General features: G+C 36.0%; 2 protein-coding genes across 2 annotated transcripts in view; both read left to right on the top strand.

The window, feature by feature from the left end:
- Nucleotides 1-6,880, top strand: part of LOC121725616 (LIM domain transcription factor LMO4) — a 77,393-nt gene extending 70,513 nt beyond the window's left edge. Inside the window, exons 3-4 of the mRNA XM_042112637.1 lie at nucleotides 6,301-6,459; nucleotides 6,704-6,880. Of these exons, the coding sequence (XP_041968571.1) occupies nucleotides 6,301-6,459; nucleotides 6,704-6,833 (289 nt within the window). The 3' untranslated portion in view covers nucleotides 6,834-6,880. The remainder of the gene's footprint in view (nucleotides 1-6,300; nucleotides 6,460-6,703) is intronic.
- LOC121725626 overlaps nucleotides 6,840-19,605 on the top strand; it is a 34,006-nt gene continuing 21,240 nt past the window's right edge. Inside the window, exon 1 of the mRNA XM_042112646.1 lies at nucleotides 6,840-6,902. The gene's annotated coding sequence lies outside the window, so the exon portion shown is untranslated. The remainder of the gene's footprint in view (nucleotides 6,903-19,605) is intronic.

The raw sequence follows: 19,605 nt of genomic DNA, 5'->3' as shown, positions 1-19,605 counted from the left end.
TCTTTCATCAAAATATGTTTGTACTCAGCACTTTCTGGGTTCATTTAGCAAAGAAACAATTCAAGCAAAAATCCATTATATTATTATAATCGTTAATTAAATAATTATTATTATTATTACTGCTTAAAGAATATGACAGAAGGTTGTATTACCAGTACCTATGTTAAAATTTAAATAAAGTTTTAACCGACTTACACAAAAATAATATTTGATGCAAAATCTAAGTCCGAAGCATGCAAACGAAGACAAAGCCTGTTCCGGTAATGGTTGGACCATTATCCCGGTATCTAATGGTCAGGGAGAAATTAATACGAGCTGCAACTTCCAAGACTGCCCAAGACGCTCGTTTCTCTCGGCCTAAAATTCAATATCCAATAACAAATAAACATCTAGAGAAATTTGAGTAAAAGTTGCTAATAAAGGAAGGTTGTTACTTAAAAATAATAGTACACGAAGATAATATGTACAATATTACAATTTATAAGAAATTGCATAACAAAGATTAGCTTACAAAGATATTTATGAAACTGCACAATCAACTGCATATCGCGCAAGATTGTCCTAATGACGTGTTTTAATTTCTAAAGCAAACGTCTCTACTATTTATAAAAGCACTAAGTTTTTGGTAAATGTACTTGGTTTGTGCTTAAAGTCCTTAAATTTTAATTACACTAAGAAAGTAAATAATTAAGTATAATTTCATTAAATTATTGAACAAATAAATATGTTATAATAAATAATAATAATCAAGCATAGATTACTAATTAAACGCGAGCAACAGGCAAACGGTGTTTCCAAGAAAAAATATCAACGTCCCTAAGCCCTCCTTAATGATGGCTCGGCTTTAATTTGCCTCATAACAATCTGAAGCGCACATCCTGAATAAAATAACACGTCAAGATACCTCCATCTTAAATTAATGAGGACGAGGACGTATACAATTTTACACGTATACAAATAAACTTCGACTGTACGTGTAGGTACAGGCGGCTAAGAAAGTACAACACGTTTATTTATTATTTGTATTTTATTGATCATAGTTGGTGCCTTAACATGCATCATATTATATAGTGCGATTATGTTAAGGTTTTCACTTTTCAGGTCGGTATCTAAATTTTTATACTAACGTCACCTGTCATTACTGAGGAAAACAAGGATGCCGAGAAGAGCCGCATTATATTTTTTTAATTATAATAATTAAAGGCTTTCATTCCGATCAAAATTATTATATTAAAATGTATAATTCTTGTACACATGATTGTACTTAGGTTTGTGACACTCGAAACAAGCTTATTTATTAAGGCACACGTTAATTAATATCGGCATGAAAGCCGACCTAAAACTTGCGATTAGAGGTCTCTGTGTGACACAGAAAAGTGTTAAAATCCCCTTATAAGTTTCCAAGTAATTTGTACCCTTCAAATTAGCGAAGTTGGGGACTTCTGAATACGAATGCGAGAACTTATATTCGTATGCTAATACAACTTTTAATTATTATAATTGAAAACCTCTTAATTAATATTGAAATGAGGAGTTTTGTTGCTAAGTTTGGTGATCACCTAAATTATATATTAAGTAAAGGTCTCTCTTAGGTTCATAAGTCGTTACTTTCTAACCTCTTAGAACAGTTAGATAGATTTTAATAATATGTGAATGTAAGAACTTGTATATCATTAAGTTTTAAAGTGAAATACCTAATAACTTTACAATACATAATATTATCTTTCCATTTTTACCTTTATCTCCATCTCTCTCTCTCTCTCTCTCACACACACACACACCAACTAGATCTTTCCAACGTATCCCCTGGACTTACCGTCTATACACACCCTGAATTCACGGTAAGTCCATCAATTTATGATGTCCACTACATCCATTAAAATAGGTATCGTAGCACAATAATTTCACCGACGATGTCAGTTAAAATGTCAAAGAATGCGTCCATCGGCATCCGTCCATCAACGCACACCCTCAGTATCTGGAACTCCAGTCTCCCCGTAGATTCGGCAGCGGCGAATGTTTCTAAATAATTTGTAGTATCGTGCAGTTCCGCGTCCAACACAAACACGTCGTGTTTGTCTTGGTTTAATTAATGTTACCTTCATACGCCGATACCTACTGTACTGTTTGCCGGCGCTCCTTAATTGAAAACGCTTTACCCCGGCAAATGAACGAAATCCTATTTGCTGCGAGTGATTGAAGTGAATTTATCTTTTAAGACTTTCAAATTTATCTTCCGCGATGTTTGTTAGCATATTAACTTTTAATTGCTTTTCATGTGTGTTATTTATCCATATTCGTATTATTAATATAAAAATGTGTGTCTGTCTGTTCCCTCTTCACGCTTAAAACTGTTGAGCCATTATTTAAGTCCCTTGAGACTGGAAAGGACTTAGGATAGTTTTTAGCCCCGAAAAATAAAATTTAAAGTCTACTTTCCTATTCCTATTAAATTATCTATTAAATATTTTTATAATTATATCCTCAAACGTTCAAATTCTAATTTAGCATTATAATAGATTGTCTTAAGGTCGATCCTTCTCCCACATACATTCATTTATGATGCACTAATCCTAAAAATACGATAGAGCTATAAATTGTAATATTACTTCAAGATATTAGTTTATTTATTTTTATAATATTTAATTTCTGCATATTATCATTTTCTTATTTTATTTTACACTTTATATTACAACACTACAAAGTTTTTCATCATTTTAATGTGTTAATCGCTATATTATAATATGCTTAAGGTTCAAATTTGTTTTATAAGCCTTACTTAATTAAAATAATTATGCTTTCTGCATTAAGGTTTTATGAGCTTTAACTCATAAATTTTAACAAATGACTGCTATTTTCAATTTTTAGAACACTCGAAGGTTGAACAAAAAATTTGATTTGTAGAAAAATAAAAACAATGTACTTACAAAAAAATATTCTACTTAACAATAAAATCATAATCATAATAATGGCTTCATTAAGCTACGATTAAATTATTTAGTAGCACCTTTTATTCATGATCGATAAATTATTCCATCATAATAGTACCAGCCCCTGCATTAAAGGTGTTCCTTTTAGGGTTCCGTACCCAAAAGGTAGAACATAAATCGAAGTCTCAGTAATATTACTGAGACTTCGATGTCTGTCCGCCTGTCCGTCCGTCTGTCTATCTCCAGGCTATATCTCAAGAACCACTATAGCTAGACTTCTGAAATAGCTACTTTAACAACAAATACTAAAAACAAAATAAAATTCAAATTTAAGAGGCGCTCCCATACAACAAACATGATTTTTTGGCCTTTTTTGCTCGATATCAATAATGGCAACAGGTATAGGCACTTGATATTTTCATAAAAGCTCTAAATATTTATATGTCTACTTCAATAATTAATAATAATAAAATAAAATAAAATTTAAGGGGGCTCCCATACAAAAAACACAATTTATTTAATTTTAACGGTACGGAACCCTTCGTGCGCGAGTCCGACTCGCACTTGGCCGATTATTATTCGATTCTTTATGATGGCTTATACACGATACAATATATTAATTACAGTTCTATTGACAGTGAACCACCTTAAATTGTTTGAGATTAGCATTTTATAATACTCTAACTTGATTAATATGTAGATTTTAATTGTTATTTTCAAATAATTGCTCTACTGCTATTAAGTTTTCATTTAGCGTTTTAATACAACAGCTGCTTGTTTTATATATAAGATTCTCGTCCAATTAATAAATAATGATAGACTAGAGCAGTATTTATCAATAAATCGGCCGGTTTCGTACCATTACTTACACACATTATTACAGCAAAAGTAGACAAAAAAAATCGTATTTACTATTTTGTATTTTACTTAAATATTATTATTAATTATTAAAGTACGAATATAATTTAGGATTTCCTGAATATTTAAAGTACCCACCTGTTGCCGTTATTGATATCGAGCGAAAAATGACAAAAAATCATGTTTGTTGTATGGGATATATACAATTTATCCCATCCCTTTATATTAATTTTGTTTTATTTTTAGTATTTTTTTTATGGCGGCAACAGAAATACACAATCTGTAAAAATTTCAGAAGTCTAGCTATAGCGGTTCTTGAGGCACAGCCTGGAGACGTTTTTACCCTTTGGATACGGAACCCTAAAAAGAACAGGAAAATAGTAGTCTCTACATCTTTCCTGATTGGTTTTTGACATAATTATGGTATCTTGACTATTCCTGTCTAATGTATGTATCAAAACGTTGCTTATCTCTCGCATTATGATAGTGACCATAAAATTAAGAGGATATTCACGTATCTCATAAATAAACGAGATATCGCGAATTAAGTATAATTAATTAGAATTGATATTTCATATTTAAATAAACTAGCTAAAAGCCGAGCTTTGTGAGGGCTCGCGTCGTTTTTCTGCGTGGTAATAATCATTAAAACAGTTTTTTTTTTATATTTTAATAGTACCTTAAGTAAACCTTGACTGACCGATGATAAAACATCTACATATAAATAAAGACTATTATGTTAAAACACAGTTTCCGTAAAGTGTACGATGTACCACAAAAGCGCTCACTGCTCAGGTTGTGGGATATATACCTAGTAAGTACTAGGGATCGCTTCGCTCGCCCTGGTTAAAGGCATTAATGCAGACTCTATACGTTGGCCAATGATAGACCAATACAATCGATACCGACCATAATATTGAGAACCGTATTTGTCTTAGAATGAGCGATTGTGCAATGTGAGTAGTAAAAACAGGAAGTGGCATCGTTTTCTATCATAGTCCGACTGGAGAGGAACCTAAAAGGGTAACATAGCTAATATGTTAGGAAATAAAATGGTACTCAAAAAATGTACTTTGTTAATACCTAGTTGTAATAATTTGCCTCTCTCCCCAAAGTGAAATCTCTAACGGCCGTTCCCAATATTTGATCTATCTCTGGTTTTGCCCTACTAGAGATAGGAATAGCTCACATTAGACATTAGAGACATATATTTTATGTCAATTATTGTGAGCTATTCCTATCTCTAGTAGGGCAAAACCAGAGATAGATCAAATATTGGGAATGGCCGTAAATGAGTGTCATCGTAAGGTCATCGTCATTTCAAATTCAGAATTAAGTCACAATAAAATAATTAGCAGCAAAACATGAGCAGGCCAACGTTAAAAATGTTACGAACGCAGATGGAAATATCCGCTTTGATGTGTCTTGTAATGTATTTATCAACGGTGTTGTTAGTTTATTTTATTAACCATACATTATGATTTAACGAGCGATAATCATACTCGGTTGTTTGTTATGAAGCTGTTGATTTAAATAATCGCCGTTTTTATTTTGCCACAAATATGTAGGTCGGAAATAAAAGGAACGTGAGAAGTTGATTGGGAGATATAACAGACTTAAACAGGTTCTCGATTCGTGGGTTTATTTAGTTATAACTGAAAGTTGAAACTAATTTACTAATTACTATATACTTTACAGCAATAAATTGTAATTACATAAAGATGTAGAACTTAAGAGGAGTCCACACCTCCCTTTTTTCCATACAAACGTTGTCCCCTGTTTCCTCCCTGGATAATGCTAGTAGAGTTATAATTTTTTTCCTGAATATCTACGGCCACTAATACAATGTCCCTATGTTTTCTTTTTTTTTCATAATTTAATTATTAAATAAGATATGAACGTTCAAAAACTCAAAAAAATGGCCAGATTTTCCGCTGTGTTCAAACGTCGAGAAAACAGATTTGGCTAGATTATACAAAAAAAGCAAAACATAGGAACACAGCTCAAGCCTTTTTTTAATCTTTAATGAAAAAAGTACTTAACTCGGTTAAGTTTTGGAGAAGGAATCAGGGGACAACGAATCGTTGATTTTCTGGATTTTCTGCAGTTGTCTCTATCGCGTTCTGCGGTATAGGCTTGAGGTAAGGGAGACAGCTATAGATATTACACGTACTTTTTTTTCATTTCTCTAGCCCCTGGTGTATCCTCTTAATCAGTTGACCACTTTGTTTATTCAGTTAGGAGTAAAACTTACATCTCCAATATTTCTGCGTTGTCTAGATTATTCTTTTTTTTTATGGTAGGTGCCTAGTACGCGATACACTATCTCCAATCCTATAGACTTTGAAGAACATTGTTTTTAGTAGGGGATTCCTTTCGCTATTGTTATTCGCCCTTATTACACTGTCCATCTTTGACCGAAATAACGAGGGAGAGCTTTTATGCTTGATTTTTTAACCATATACAGTTCTAGACTTTTTGACTAATAAGAAATGTATCGCTATTGTTCCAGAATGTTCGGCTCGAGCGGCGCGTGCGCGGCATGCGGGCAGGCGATCCCAGCCAGCGAGTTCGTGATGCGGACCAGCGCGCCGCACCAGCCCCTCCACGTCTTCCACATCAAGTGCTTCGCCTGCTCCAAGTGCGGCTCACACCTCATGCAGGGGGATAGGTCTGTACCTATGTTTAGTAATCTCTAGCCACAGGTTAGATAAGATTACTGACAAGTAAACGTAGAGAGGTGCTCCGGCCAGAAGCCCAGGAGTTAAATGGAATTTTTCTGAGGAACATCCTCTAAGGAGATCCAAAAATGCACGTATTTGTATTTTTACGTGTGTGCGAGATTTTAGATTACAATTACATCCAATATATCGACAGCCTGACTTAATTGACGCATATTAACTTTTAACTTGCAGGTACTACATGCTAGCGGGGTCGCTAGTGTGCGAGCAGGACTGGCAGAAGCTGATGAAGAGCGCGAGCGCGGCGACGACGGCGCCCGTGCGCAAGGGCAAGGTGGGGCGGCCGCGGCGCTCGCGGGAATGAGCGCCCGCCCCCGCCCCCGCCCCCGCGCCGCCGCCGCCGCCGCACCACTCCTACAGGGACTTCGAGGAGGTACGTGTGTAATGGCCCTTTAACTATCATATTGATATAATAGCTTGAAAAATCATACTAGCAAAATTTAATATCGAAGTAGATTAAGCCGTACATTAAATAAAGTTAATATTTACAAGCAGCTGCGCGATAAACAATCGAGCGATTAGCGAGCGGTGCAGCTTGGTCGATTATTTCGGTTGGCCAGCTCCACCTTACCTAGTAATAGATTATTATTTAGACTTAGAGCATAAACAGAAACATTCATCACTACCAATCACGTCTCTATTTTTAAACTATTTTTTTGGCCCCGAGCTAATCGCTTCCAGCCTTGAACATTTAATACAAAGTTCCAGTAACGATCCGGAATAAAAACAATATTCACTAATTAGAAGCGATAATGAAAAGTTCACGAGCACAACAATTGTCTAATGAAGTCTATATTCCGACTCGCTACACGATAATTATTATTATAATGAGCGCATTACAATACATCTAATTTATATTTTAATTAATGCAAACCAAATTGAAAACAGCGCGCGGTGTGACGGCGTTTCCGCGTTTATTACTATCTAATTGCTGTCACAAATTACATTTTAACCGTATGTTTTAGATTAGGTTCGAATGAAAACCGCATGCACTAATGACGCGCCCCGTGTTGTTAGCGATCGATAAATCAACTTTAAAATTAGCTAACTTTCGCTAATAGAACATCAATACGTAATTTGCAAATGCGAGCGCGCGTTCTGTTTGACTTTTCATTTTAATTTTTTATGCGCTCGCAAATATAGAATATTGCAGGGAATTTAGTTGAAACTATGCTAATAGAAATGTTGGCGTTCGATAATTTCATCCGAGTTTATTCAATTATATTTGGAGTTATTTCTTTTTTTAAATATAACACTTGTAGTAAAGACTTCTAATAGAAGTCTTTGACTTGTAGAGTCTCTACGAAAGTATTGCTCAAAGATATCGGATCTGTTATTAATTTTAAAGTATATTGTCCGTCCAGAATAGACGTGACTATGACTGTGACATTCCAAAAGTGTGTATATATGTCACGACATACAATTTTATTCACTTCGAGACCGTATGTCCGGCTACAGTCACGCTGATATGGACGCACCCTTAGTAATGTACTTACAGATTAATTTGTAACACAGTAAGATCTTGTAAGTGATTGCTTTTCTCACCACGCACGGTACTTATGAACATACATTTTTGTTCCTAATTAAAACAATACCAATTAATCACGGGTTCTGACCTTCGTTGTTTATTCGCTGGTCGTGACTGCGTCGGATTGGTTCTCAACAATTAAACGATTTTATCTTCCAGTTAGGGCGCCGACACACTATCACAGGTCGCGGCTAATGTTTCGAAGATATTACACCTTGACAAGATCTTTAACACTTTATGCTAACGACCTAAAGAGAAAATTCATACATTTGAGTATGCAACTGCATAGTAAAATAACTTTAAACGTATGGTAGTTTAAAGTTAATTATGAGGTACTTAGTGAGATAGTTACAATGAAATTTATTAAAGCATAATTCTGTTGGTTACTTATTTTTTATTAATCTCATTTCATTATCATAAAATGTCATTTAATTTAATTAATGTTTAAAATGAAATCTCGTGATGATTAAGTATTAAGGACGGTCAGACGGAAAAAATTAGAGAATCATAAAACGTAGGTAGAGCATGCTAGCTGAGAACCTGAGTTAATAGTTAATACTGTGTAGGTGTTTAGAGTTACGAGGATTCTAGTATTAATTACTCGAATTTATGCGAATATAAGCTTAGAACTAAAACGATCTTAGATAACGCGAATAAATTGGGTATAACTGTGACCGCGGGCGCTCGGCGTATATTTACAAACAGTTGATGCAATTTGTGGAACTCCGCACAAGGCTAGTTTATAGAGTTAATTATCTTCAGCGCGGACGGTCCGCCGCCGCCGCCGCGGGCGCCCCGGCTGCTGCTAACCAATCTCAAACTTTAAACACTCCAAACCTATTTACCAACCTATAGCACGTTCCGGCCAGATCTTCGGTCGGCTCGGGCCGGTCAAAGGACGTTAATTGGGAAACACCTGGCCCCGACAGCCCTTTATTGCGCGCAAAAATCAGGAGCACAAAGACTTGACCACGGCGCGGCTTTGTAACGCGATTACTCGGACTTGTCGAAAGTTAATTAAATAAGGTTTTTCCAAATTACCCGGCGGGCCCGACATCAAAGTGGCGAGAGCTCGCTTTGGGAATCTTTCACAAAGCGGCGCTGCGGGCTAGCTTCGGCGTTACCTGTGATCTCCGTAGTGCGCCGGACAGCCGGCCAGCGGGGTAAATGAGCCAACTACTTTTAAACTCGACTGCTTTTCACTCCTTCATTTTCACTTCATCATTACCTCCGTTCCCTCTCATTTCGCTACTCAAAGCTTGCCAAACATATACTATTATCAAATCGCTGTATTCAGACCGTAGCGGTCATTAACCCCCTGTCAAAATACTTGTCATATTTCATCGTTTTCTATACAAACCGTGATTGACAATAAAGTGACAAATAGGTACTTCTAGTCTGGGCGATATCGTATTTTGCATACTCGATGTTTTTATAAGAGTTCAATTTTTTTTCTTAAGTTAGTAAAAGTTTTTGTGAGCGAGCATTTTCTCACAGCTCCTAGACTAGAAAGGTCAATGACCGCCGCGCTGGTGCCACCTTAAAATGTATTGACAATAGCGAGTCCCGAAAAAATAACCATAAGTATCATTAACTTTACCTTCTTATTCTCAAGTTGATAATTCGATTACAATTTCCCCGTGAACACAATTCGTTAATCAGCTACTCTATTATTAATAATAAAGGCGGATTAAAGGCGCCTCTACACGCAACCTGCCGGCACGGGATGGTACAGACCTCGCCTTGACAAAGTTTCGCTCAGTCTTAATAAATATGTCAATATTACCATTACAAGATGTCACCTTCGTCATTCGTGTCTGACTTGGTTTTGTAGAAGTTTAAAATTCACAAATACTACTTAGTACTTTCTTATAACCTAATGTAATTTTTAAGGGCTCCTAAATATATGTTTACGCAAAATAATATGCGTTTATCCTTAAAATAATTTAAACATCAAAGTTGTGAGCTGTTCCTTGTTACTAAATAGTACTCTATAATATTTAGTAGAGCGTCCATCGGGCATAATAATCTTCAACTCTCCCAAATTGTGCGTAAATATAGAATACTCATATAAAAACAGGTTCAAGGTGTTTACAACAATATCGTTTCCGACAGCGAACATCGAAACCGTTGCGTGCGTCCCACCTAATTATTGGCACTGATTACCTCTCACCGTGGCCGCGCTTACACGCCTGTTAATTAGCCATTAGCCACGGCCTGACGATGATTTGACAACTTCGGTCATTTCATACTATCTTGAAACTGACGCGATACTAATTACATAATTAAAAATAGCACCCACACCTTTGATTTTACCAAATAGCTAAGGACTTGCCTAACTGATTGAATCAGGGCGTAGTACCCAAGGAGAGCGATAAAATATGTCAAGAGGAGCGAGTTTTTTTTTTTCTATAAACAGTATTTATAGTTAATTAAGAAAATCATATAGCGGTGGAAAATGACCTGATCAAAGTTATCTGAGGAGTATCTTCTACGAAAGCAAAGTTTCGCAAACCCTTTAAAAAGACGTCCCTAATAAGTTGAAAACAATAATAGTTAATTAAAGTAAGTAAATTTAATTTAATTAAGACACAAAGTATGCTTTATGCACACAGAATTGATTGCAAAAAGTTTAATCACGGTGCAATTACGAGCAAGGCAATCCGCTTCAGATGAAGTGTGTCAAGAAATTAGAGTTTAATTTATTCATTGGGCCCGAGTTCGTGTCTAGTTTAGTTATGAAGGTAGTCAATCTACTAGAGACACCGACTTGCTCACAACGACCTCTTAATTCATTAGGGCCCTGGTCCTTTATATATTATAGGTATTGCTTCCTAATATCGTTTTGTTCTAAGAACTTAATATGTTTTACAGTAGGTACCTACTATTGATTTATAAATTACTAGCTGTTGCCCGCGACTTCGTCCGCGTGGACTTCAGTTTATAGCGCGCGGTGTCAATAAAATTGGTGTCAAAAGCTTTTTAAAACCCTGGTACCCCTTAAATCAAAATACCCAAAACAGCCGTGTAGTGTGCACATAATGTTTTTTTTTTTTTAATTAAACTTTTATACCTAAAGCTTATTTAGCGCTACACAACTTAGCTGCATAATGCATTACACAACTTTAGCTTTGCCCAATAGTCAATACCCATAAACTATTTAGTATTTATTATTGGTAGACTGTTGTTTCTCATATCTATGTTGGTACGTGAGTTAATTAATAACATGTATAACAATCGAAATATTAATTCAACATGGTACCACCTCTTATAGAAATACATATGAGCAAGCAATCTAGGCGACTCTTGGCGCCATCTGTTCCAGTTTTTGGAACTAACTTAATTTGAACAAATTTACGCATAAACACCCCCTTACAACCCCTTTTTCCAGTAAGCAGTAGACTATGTCCTTTCTCAGGCTTTAGACTATCTGTGTACAAAATTTCATTACAATCGGTTCAGTAGTTTTGGCGCTGTTGTTTTTGAATTTGATATCTAAGTTGGTAGGTGAGTTATTAGTTAATATTAACGTGTATAACAATCGAAAGAATCGTAAAACCTACCTCAACATGGTACCACCTCTTATAGAAATACGCATGAGCAAGCAATAGCGTGATCTAGGGGACTCTTGGCGCCATCTGTTTTGAGTTTTTTGGAACTAAGTTAATTTAAACAAATTTACGCATTTTCACCCCCTTACAACCCCTTTTTCCAGTTAAAAAGTAGCCTATGTCCTTTCTCAAGCTTTAGACTATCTGTGTACAAAATTTCATTACAATCGGTTCAGTAGTTTTGGCGCTGTTGTTTTTGAATTTGATGTCTAAGTTGGTAGGTGAGTTATTAGTTAATAACGTGTATAACAATCGAAAGAATCGAAAAGTCTAGCTCAATATGGTACCACCTCTTATAGAAATACGCATGAGCAAGCAATAGCGCGATCTAGGGGACTCTTGGCGCCATCTGTTTTAAGTTTTTGGAACTAAGTTAATTTGACCAAATTTACGCATTTTCACCCCCTTACAACCCCTTTTTCCAGTTAAAAAGTAGCCTATGTCCTTTCTCAGGCTTTAGACTATCTGTGTACAAAATTTCATTACTATCGGTTCAGTAGTTTTGGCGTGAAAGCGAGACAGACAGACAGACAGACAGAGATACTTTCGCATTTATAATATTATTAGTATTAGTATATTAGTATATATTAGTATAGAAGTATAGATATAGATAACATTACAAATTAATTTATAACTTAAATCATGATTATTATGTTGTCACGGTGAATAAATATTCCACTTAATTAAATTCATTCATAGCGGTCGCGACGGGCGATAGATATAAACTTATGAGGTAAGGAACATGTAGATTTCAATTTTGATAACGGTTCATATAATTATTATAGCTAACAAATCTAATAGCCGCTATCGAGATCCAAACTTTAATTTTAAATTAAATTTACACCGAGTAAAAAATATTTTTTGTTCACCTAACTGTAATTAAAATCATGAGCTTATCCATCGATCTCTGACCCTTATAAAATATCCCATAAATTAAAACGTCGGTCTGTGTGCGACCACCCACGACGTGCAAATTGAGATGTTTTTTTACGGACGGCGTAACCCTTAGCCTTTTCTGTGTATTCTATTTAGCTCTCGAAACCTACATCGACCGCTATGCTTCCTCATTACGCCAACGACGATCCTAATTCTTTGACGATATACAATCGGGGGCCATTCAAATCTAAATCGAAACGAGGGCCGGCGCTTAATTCGGGCTCGGCCGGGCGAACGGGGCCAGGGATGCACTTCCGCATCCGCGTCTCCACACGACAAAGGACGCGCCCCCCACAATGGCTCCATTAAAATAATGCAAGTAAACGAGGATCCGCCGAGGCGGTCGGACCCGCGCAGTTCCGTTCACAATGCGGCCGAACTACACGCGAGCATGTTTCATTAGCTAAGTGGAGGCTTTTGGTGGTTGAATCTGTGTAATGCACCTAGCTAGACGCCCCGCCGCTTTTACTTAAACGCCGTAATTAAAACGCGCCCCTCCCCCGGGGCCCGGGGCTCCCGGCGCAGTCTTAAACTCGCCTCCACTTTCGAGTGGCCAATTTAGTTTTAGTGTTCCGTGTTTAAGATACACAATTTCGAATTATGTTTAATTTGTTTCGCCTATGGCGTGTTGTCAAAATAAGCCTCCTCTGTAGTGTAAACTGTGATTCAATGTTCAATTTACTAACGTTTGCTCAACATACTCGATTAAGATATACAATAACGAGCCCGTAGAAGCGGGCGCAATACAAAAATACTCGTACCGGGATATTTTTATCGTTTAAATTCAATGTATCGATGCAAGAATAATGTCGGAATAAACGGATGAGTGTCCGTCGCGGCGTCAATTAGCGCGCTAAGTGATCACGCGCCGCCCGTCAGTGACACTAATAACTCGCCGGGAAATTGATAAACATTGACGATCTTAATGCCGATGGCCCGCTCGGTTAATTGAAACGGAGTCGGCTAATTAATTAGTGGAGCTCTCGAACCGGGAGCGGCGCGGGACGCACATAGTCTTATCGATAAGGCTCGTACTTGTTATACCAGCGAGTAGCGATCCGCCTCGCCGCCTGACTACAGAGTGCCTTTAAAAATAAACCTTCCTCTCGAATCACTATGTATTACAATTATATCATAATCCGTTGCGTTCTTTAAAGATATAAATAAGCGCTTTTGTTTCATACTATTGTAGTTGTCATTTAAAATTTTCTCGAAATTCAATTAATAGAAAAGGTGTAATGTTCTGACGTTAAATGGACTGAACTGATTTTGAATCATTACAGAGAGTTATCGTCCTCAGGAATCCGGAAAAGACTTTCGGGTTCCTAACTTTCATCTACGCGAGAGTCTTTAACGAAAGTACCTAAGTGCCAACTACAATAAAATATTCAAACTAGGAACACTATTATTGTGGGCCAAAAATCTGTTCCAAAAAGGCTAATTGTGAGTCGCAAAAAGAGACGGGTGATGTATTGTTACATTAATATCCCCCTCCGGAGATGCGACAGCGTGCGGGCCGATTGATTCCGCTAAGAGCATCGCGGGTTAATAACATTTAATCCCGCTAAAACGTTAGACGACCGGCATAATGAATATTTATCCTCGGCAGAACTCGGCGCATACTTTTATGACGAATACATATTTTAGTAGCCGGCGTAATTCCACTGATTACTTTCTTTAATTTTTCTGAAAACGTTACGTATAAGTGTATTAAAGCTCGGAAGGGCAAACATGAGTGGAACGGTAATTTAGAAAATTAATTGTAAATATGTATTATTTAGTCATATTTAATGTAGTGATTTATTTGCTTTGCTTTCTCTACGCTAATGTAATTGAATATTTGATGGAATATTATAATTTAAAAGATTATCTTAAACAGATAGTTGATTAAAATAATTGTACACATTCATTCGAATATTGGTATTAATATTTACGACGACGACCACCGTATGTGCTATATGGCAAAATTGAGAGATCATAGCGTACCTGGCGCTGATGACATTAAATAAACTCTCTACGTTTCCGCATTGTGTTTTTGTAATCGACTGTACCACATTTTTACAATATTGTTGATTGCAATAAGCAGATGTCGCCGTATTTAATGTCTCGTCCATTAGTCATATGAAACATGTGCCAATACAAATGATATGGAGGTTTATGAATGACGGACGCGGCCGGGGGCGGTCGGGGGGTGACGGGGCGGTCGAGGGGGGCGGCGGGGGCGGAGGGGAGTCCCCCGCGAGGGACGGGCACTAATGGATTACATTCGCGCGAGTGAATTAGGATATTGTCGTGCGATCTGTTCCGGTGCACTCCTTTATGATCCTCTTTCGCGCCGTGCCTCAATCACACATTAAATATTAACGGATAATGCTCTATTCGAATATTGTATGTAGGTTTTGTGATTTCATTTTAAAATGAGATTGCTGTTGGGTCTCATTTTATAATGTACCTAGGTGTGGATTTGAGCCTAGGTATCACCCCGTTAGTAACCACTGTATCAGTATAACGGCGTTTAAGTTCTATCACCACGTCATTTTTAGGAACTTTTCAGAGGAGACGATAACCAACTTGATAAAAACAATACAATATGTTACATTTTGTACTTTTACAAAAAAAAAATGATTTCTTTCAAAGTATACTCAAAGTGTTAAACGTATCAAATTTATCGGTTTTTGTCTCTCCTGAAGAGTTTCTAAAAACGACTTACGTTGTGATAAATCTTAAACGACGATGTGGAAGCGACTTGAGACCCAAAAATGTCTGTCTTCGGTAACCCACTGATAGGTTTTGTTTGATCTCTACCCTTTATAATACATAATAATATTATAGTAATTTTATATGAAATTCAGTAAAATGAAACTCGCTACTACATTCGTGTGGGCTCGTTTCAACACTTATACAATTACTTTACAATTGAAATAATATTTATTTAACCGCTTTCGTTTTTCACCCGTAAACCTTTAACCGTAAATCGGTTTACGGTTTAACACAATAAACCGTAAAATCGGCCGCAAGGAACCGGACCGTTAAATAAATATCGTTTAAAATATTTCATACAATTGTTACAATTGCCCACTTCTGGGACCAGGGCTCCCCAGCCCTGAAGCGCCTGAAGCGACGGGTAGAGGAAATAATTTAGAATTAGTATTTTATAAAAATCATTTTATATTTGATAAAATATAATTTTAATTTTTTATAATAAAATTAGAAGAATATATAAAAGAGGTGTTATTTCTTTAGACAAGCTGTCATCAGTAATAATCATTTTAATTATAAGTTTAATAATATGTCGTAATATTCGAAAACAAAAATTGATAAGATTTCAAATAGCCATCGCTAACTCACATAATTAAATAAATGAATGTTTTTTTTTTCTTATTCCAGCAAACTGACCTGTGAGACTGCTGTCTCAGGACGTCTGCTGTGATCTTTACACATTTTTGTCTCGAACCAAATGTCTTAGATTACGTCGATAGCAGCTTGACTATAGATTCTAATATCTATCAATGTTATCGAAACCACTTAGTGCAACTGAGCTAGATCCATCTATCTAAGGCAGTAGTTCTTAACCTTTTAGTCATGAGGGACCATTTTACCAAATGTTTGTCTAGCCGGGGACCACCCGGTTGGTTTACCTAAATTAAAAGGCGGCGGCGGTTTTTGATAAAGAAAACAACGACAACTTTATAATTAGCACACTTTTCTTATTTGGCAAAAATCTAAAAGTTACAGATTTTAATTAAATGTGATTTTTGTGATTCCATAGTCCATACTCTTTACTTACTTCTGAAATCTCACATATTATTAGGATGGGTTCGCGGACCAGTTGGAATTCCTTCAGGGAGACCACCGGTGAAGAATCACTGATCTAAGGTAATCAATCGCGACTCGTGATCCAGACAACTTGTTTATTGTGTGCTTTCACTTTCCAACCTCATTCAGCTCAGCAAAAAGCCAGCGTTGCTTTTATTGATACTTAATAATGATACGATACCAAACACAAACGATACCAAAGTAGAGCTTTTATTATATAATACTAGCTGTCCCGGCAAACGTTGTTTTGCCGTATAAAATATTAAATTTTCGCCCATATTATTTTATTGAAGTGACTAAATAAGTATGTCACCATGGCAACGTCCATCGCTATCCCGTCACACAAACAATGGTCGCCGTCAGTCGGGAGTTGCAATAATTTACTATAGTAGTAGATGTTGTCCGATTCTCAACCCTAGCCGATATGCTCGCTAAGATCCACGAAAATCGGTCGAGCCGTTTCAGAGGAGTTCAACCACGCACCACGTGACACGAGAATTTTATATAATATACCTGGTTATTAGATTATGGCATGTATTTAAATCAATATCTGTATATTCCCTTTTCTCGATCAAAATGTTTGAAAGTTTCACCAAAAATACTGACTTGCACACTAATTATGCACCCTAAATAATGCGAATTCAGCATACTATTCAAAGTTATTTGCGAAACTGTTTTACTGAACGAATAACTATTATTAAAATAGTATAGTATATCCCCATTGTTAGATATAGTATAGTATCTAACAATGGGGATTGTCCATTTTTTTTCAATTTTGCTCATTACAAAAACATTTCGAGGAATAAGGTCAGTGATCGTTTTTCTGTATATAAACGAAAAAAATATCCATTAGTTACTTATATTTTTGAACAAATATGTTTAACCTTTGTTTGACCTTCAATGGCGTTAAATTAGCAATAAATTCGACCAACATTACGTTTCGAACTTTTCGCTTCTCGTATCAGCTTTCACATAATGAGAACTTGCATTTGACGAACCAGCCATCATAAATAAGATTGAAAGGAAATTTAAAACATACTGCAGAGGTCAATAATAATTGACCTTAATTAATAATGACGTCAGAGCGAAACTTTAAAAATTTATTGAGAAAAAACTAGCCAATGAATTTCAAAATTATTTAATTTATATTCTTAAAATACCCTATTTTAACGAAAAAAAATATAAAAAGTACATGTGATTTTTTTTGACAATGCCCATTCCTTAGTTCAACAAACATACTACAACTTTTTAAAGGAAAACCATCACCTAAATTACTTTTAGGAACATCATTTATTCTAAATAAAACCCAATTTAATCTGTTATGTTCATATAATTAAGAACACATAAAAATCATCAAGTGCTAACTTAACATGGACTAAACTTTGGCACAGTGAATGGTAACTCAGTTTATAAACAATAATAATAAACAATCGGCAAAGAGCGAGTCGGATTCGCGCACAAAGGGTTTCTTACCGATATATTGCAAAATAATTAAGCCTCCGGCTTTGGAATTGCACTCTAGGGGTTGACAAGCTACTAAAGAAAAAAAAAGAAAAAAACAACTGGCGAGTCGACGCTACGCTGGGCTCCTTCTTCTGGGTGGTTCACAAAAAATAACCAAGATGGCTAAGGCGGCATCTAACCTAACCCAATCAAGTCGTATTAGGCCAACATTGCTATTAATTATTTAAGAATCATTAATAAATTTATTAACCCATACAATTACAATACAGTAGTGAATTTTGATAATTTTTCTTAATTTTTATCAAGAAACCTTGAATTATATTATAGTTTTGGAATGATAAAATCTTTCACCATATCTCATCATAATTACCAAAAATCTTTGTCGCTAACACAGAAATAGATCAAGATATATCTGTGGTCGCTAAACAGTAAAGAGCGAGCGCAAAGGAGTGCGGCGTTAGATGAGGAGTCCCCAACATTTTTTTCAGTAAAACAGAGAAACAAAAAGAAAATAAAGTTAGGTTAAAAATATTTTAGTTGCAAGATTTCCGTTGTAAGATTGTCCAATTTAGAGTGCAAGTTAGTATTTTTGATAAACAATTTAAATTTTAGTTTTACAAATAATATATCCGATGTATGAACCATAATTTTGGTGTGAATTCGGTTATAAAGGTCGTCTCGTTTTGTATGATGTTTAAGTTTTTTTTGAAGGACATGTTCAGTTAATCAATTGGTTATTTTTATCAGCATTAGTTTTTCTGGTATGCATTCAGTTAATTAGCGGAGTTAAGGTAGTGTGCTGAAAAATTATTCTGATGTGCATTTAATAATATCCCTTAGATTATTATGAACCATTATCCTGCAACTTTTTTGCGCAGCATTGCCACTGCAACATTTCTGGGCTACATTTTCGACGTGTTGTGCGACGTTCAGGATCCTGAATGCAGGTTTCTTAATTTCAGATCCTAAATTCAGGATCCTAAATTCCGGATCCTCAATGCAGGATAATAAATTTAGAATCCTAATTCTAATCCAGAATTCTAGGATTAGGTTAAATTCAACAAAATGGGAACCTGATTTATATCCCAAGATTTTAAACATTTGTCAGAAGAATTTTATGCATGAAAAAGCTATTCTGTGTTGATCAATATCCCTTAAAATATTTTAAAACGACATCAAAACACTTAAAGCTGGATTTTTAACTAACCACACTTTTCGTCTCTATATTGTATTTAATAATGTTTTCATCTATGCTTTTAACACTTCCGTTATCTATTGTAAATATAATATTATTATTCAATACACCATAGGGAGAAGAAAACTCTTTTCCAATATGAAAGCTCCGTAGGGCGGGCGGATCGAGACTCGAGACAGACTCAACGTCTAATAAAGCATCCAAATCCCAACTTTATACGACATACTGACTTAATTGCCGAAAAAGACCAAAAGTTCACAACAAAAGTTGTAAAACTCGTCATTTACGTAAAGAAAGATAGCACACGAGCGAGGGCGGGCGGGGGCGGGCGGGGCCGCCGAACTGTAGTCGCTACAAGGATTTCAACTTATCAATTACACCGTTCGCTACTTACCGCGCGGAAAGGGCAAATTGATTTAATGTAACCAGAGTGCTTTGACGAATATTATTAACGTCTTTTTGCGCCCCCTCCGAGGTAACACGCTTTGTTCTTTCTCGTGGTTTTGTGATACACCAGTTCTCACTT

The sequence above is a fragment of the Aricia agestis genome, chromosome 1 (genome assembly GCF_905147365.1).
Source record: "Aricia agestis chromosome 1, ilAriAges1.1, whole genome shotgun sequence".
Classification (NCBI taxonomy): domain Eukaryota; kingdom Metazoa; phylum Arthropoda; class Insecta; order Lepidoptera; family Lycaenidae; genus Aricia; species Aricia agestis.
Note: the sequence above shows the minus strand (reverse complement) of the source record. Positions and strands in the feature narration are given on the sequence as shown.